The 2952-nt window shown below is 39.1% G+C and overlaps 1 protein-coding gene across 1 annotated transcript in view; it reads left to right on the top strand.

Annotated features, from left to right (window-relative positions):
- DNAH6 (dynein, axonemal, heavy chain 6) overlaps nucleotides 1-2952 on the top strand; it is a 318529-nt gene that overhangs the window by 282711 nt on the left and 32866 nt on the right. The window contains exons 63-64 of the mRNA XM_012644194.1: nucleotides 1732-1816; nucleotides 2705-2851. Of these exons, the coding sequence (XP_012499648.1) occupies nucleotides 1732-1816; nucleotides 2705-2851 (232 nt within the window). The remainder of the gene's footprint in view (nucleotides 1-1731; nucleotides 1817-2704; nucleotides 2852-2952) is intronic.

Genomic DNA, 2952 nt, shown 5'->3' with positions numbered 1-2952 from the left:
CTGGTTTGTACAACAAAGCAGATTTGCATGGAGCCAAGGGAGGAGAGCTAATCAAAGATTGCCCACCCGACAGGCAGTCACCTGCAGCTAAAAGCAATTAGCCTAAGGGACAGTTCCTGCTTCACTCCTGACTACCTGTCTCAATCCACAATAACTAGATAAAGAAATATAGAGCCACTATATCTGTTTAGCCTTTCTGCTAAGTGATAGCTTTATCTCAGAACTTAGAAAGATTTTGTAACCGTTTGCTCACGTAGATAGAGTTAATTAAGGGATCTCTAGAAGCCTTTTGGGAGACTTTTAACCTAAAACGAACTGTTATTATGTAAACCTGTTACCCCTGGCAACTGATCACTGTACCAATAAATACCCATGTGAAACTTTACTCGGGGCTCACAGCTCACAGGAATGCTGGGGGGTCTCCCAATACCCCACCTTTTATAAATTCTATACTTTATAAAACTGTACTTTTGTCTCTGTGTATTCTTTTATTTCTATATTCTATTATTTTCTATTTTCTATTATTTCCTTATCCTTTGCAATGACCCCTGCCTAAGGGACCCGATTTTTTGCTAGGAGTATAGCTAACTCTCCACAGTTTCTATCATGCAAACAACTTTAATGTTGCTCTAGAATTTACTGGAAGTAACTTTTTAATTTTGGTCATTCATTCAATAAATATTTTAGAACCTACTATGTACCAGGCACTGTTCTAAGTATAGAGTATGTTGGGGAACAAAACAACCACAGATATTTGCCCTCATAGAGCTTACATTCTAGTGCAGGGAAACAAACAATGAATAAACCACATAATAAATAAGTAACTTATATGGTATGACAGAATGTGGTTGTACTTTGGAAAAAATAAAAAGGAGAGGAAGGTAAGATCAGAAAGACTGGGATGAGAGCTGGGAGAGAGAGGAAGGAGGATAGCAATTTTAAATGGTATAGACATGAAGAAAGCAAGGGAATTTGAGGGAAGAGCATTCCAGGTAGAGGGAACAGCCAGTGCAAAGGCCCTAGGGAGGGAGCAAGCCTGGCATGTTTGAGAAATAGCATAATATGCACTTAAAAACCAATGCTAAGGAAGTTGTCCTTGGATGAAGCCTGTGTCTTCCTGCTATGGGAACAAGGATTTTTCCGCCTTTACTTTGGCCTTTTGAACCTAAAGCAGAGCTCATCCTTTCCTAAGTCCCTGGCCACAGCTAAGAAAGCAAGCCTGTTAACTTGATGCTATGTGTGGCATTTTTCTGTATCCCTGCTCTCTGTTCACTTTGCAACTTCTCTGCTGAGGAGAAAAATCCGTTTCTTCTCCATAGGAATTTCTGACCATTTCCATGCAATTTTCCTTATATTTAATGGTTAAAAAAAAAAAACTCATGAGCATAAATGCACTGGTGGAAACTCCTCTTTTTCAACTGAAAATTTTCCCCATTTCAAAGAGAAGGCCCTTAATATCTCATCAAGTATTATAAATTAACATGTACCTAATTTATTTACCTAAACTTGTCAGCTTCTAGACTGCCAAACCCTCCAGATGTGACATTTCCAGAATGATTCTTTCCACCCCATTTTAAAACAGTTTATAACATGCTTGCAATAGATTAACTAGGTTTTTAAACAGAGCTTATAGCATTGTTTCCTTCCCTAGAATAATTGTTTCTTATAGAAAAGTGCTACTACAAACTAAACATTTTCCTATTTTGTTTTGTCTTTGTTTTAAATAGATAGTGCTATCAAGGACACTTTTCGACTTTTTTTAAGCTCCATGCCTAGTAATACATTTCCTGTCACGGTTCTTCAAAATTCCGTCAAGGTAATACATGCCTATGGTTGGAACAATGTAAAATGATTGATCTCAAGAGTGTTCACCTAGTGGCTTCAGGGAGCTCAGATCCTGCACAGAACCACAGGGAGGTCTATGTGACCAGAGTGGGGAGATAGAAGTCCCTATCCTTTTACCTAATAGCAAGCAAGGAGATGATTTCCCAAGCAAGTGACCATACCTGCATGCCCAGGTTCTACTGGTCATTCAACTCTTCCAGCTCTTACCTTCCACAAGAAAATGTTAAAGGTGCAAAGTAATGAGAAGGGAATCCCTCACAGGGTTAAGGGAATTTTTTAGCATTTGAGAGACAGGAAGGCCTACAGGTGGTATGGCAGCTGGATTTTCCAATATGCTGGAAGTTTCCAATGTGTGGGAAGCCTCTGCATATGAGAAACAAAGGTGCTTTTTCCCTCCCTGACCCCTGTCATGGGACATCATGGGACAAAGTATGGGACAATGTAATATGTTGGAATGATGCAAAATTCAATAGAGAAAGCCTGAGCAAACTTTCCGGCCCATGTTTTTATTTTTTATTTATTTATTTTTTTACATATTTTTGTCTTTTTTTCTTTTTTTTTTTTTTCCTTTAGCTCAGTCAAGTTGACTGGCCCATGTTTTTGAAAAAGACACCAAATGGAAGTGTCTGAGTTTTTTGTGCAGGTGTTTCAGCCACTGTAGGTCTGAGGACCCTGCCAGGCCCTATTCTCCCTGGGCTATGGCTGAGCGAAATACGAAGCAGGCTGAAACATGCTGGGAATGCCCCAGGGAATCAGTTATCTACATCCTCTCAATGGCTACAGGCCCTGTGTGTTATTCAGAAATAATGCAAATCTATAAAATCATGCTCTCTGCCATATATGTTCTATCTAAATCCAGGTAACCAATGAGCCTCCAAAAGGCTTGCGTGCAAATATCAGACGAGCGTTTACTGAAATGACATCTTCATTTTTCGAAGAAAATATACTCGGAAGAAAATGGAGACAAATAATATTTGGCATTTGTTTCTTCCATGCAATTATTCAGGTACACTCAGTTCTGCTTTTTGATAACAACCAGGAAGTATATTATGTTACAAATAAATAAATAATAGGCCGGGCGCGGTGGCTAACGCCTGTAATCCTAGC

Source organism: Propithecus coquereli, unplaced genomic scaffold (assembly GCF_000956105.1).
Source record: "Propithecus coquereli isolate 6110/MARCELLA unplaced genomic scaffold, Pcoq_1.0 Scaffold208, whole genome shotgun sequence".
Lineage (NCBI taxonomy): Eukaryota > Metazoa > Chordata > Mammalia > Primates > Indriidae > Propithecus > Propithecus coquereli.
This window is presented reverse-complemented; position numbering and strand designations above follow the sequence as displayed.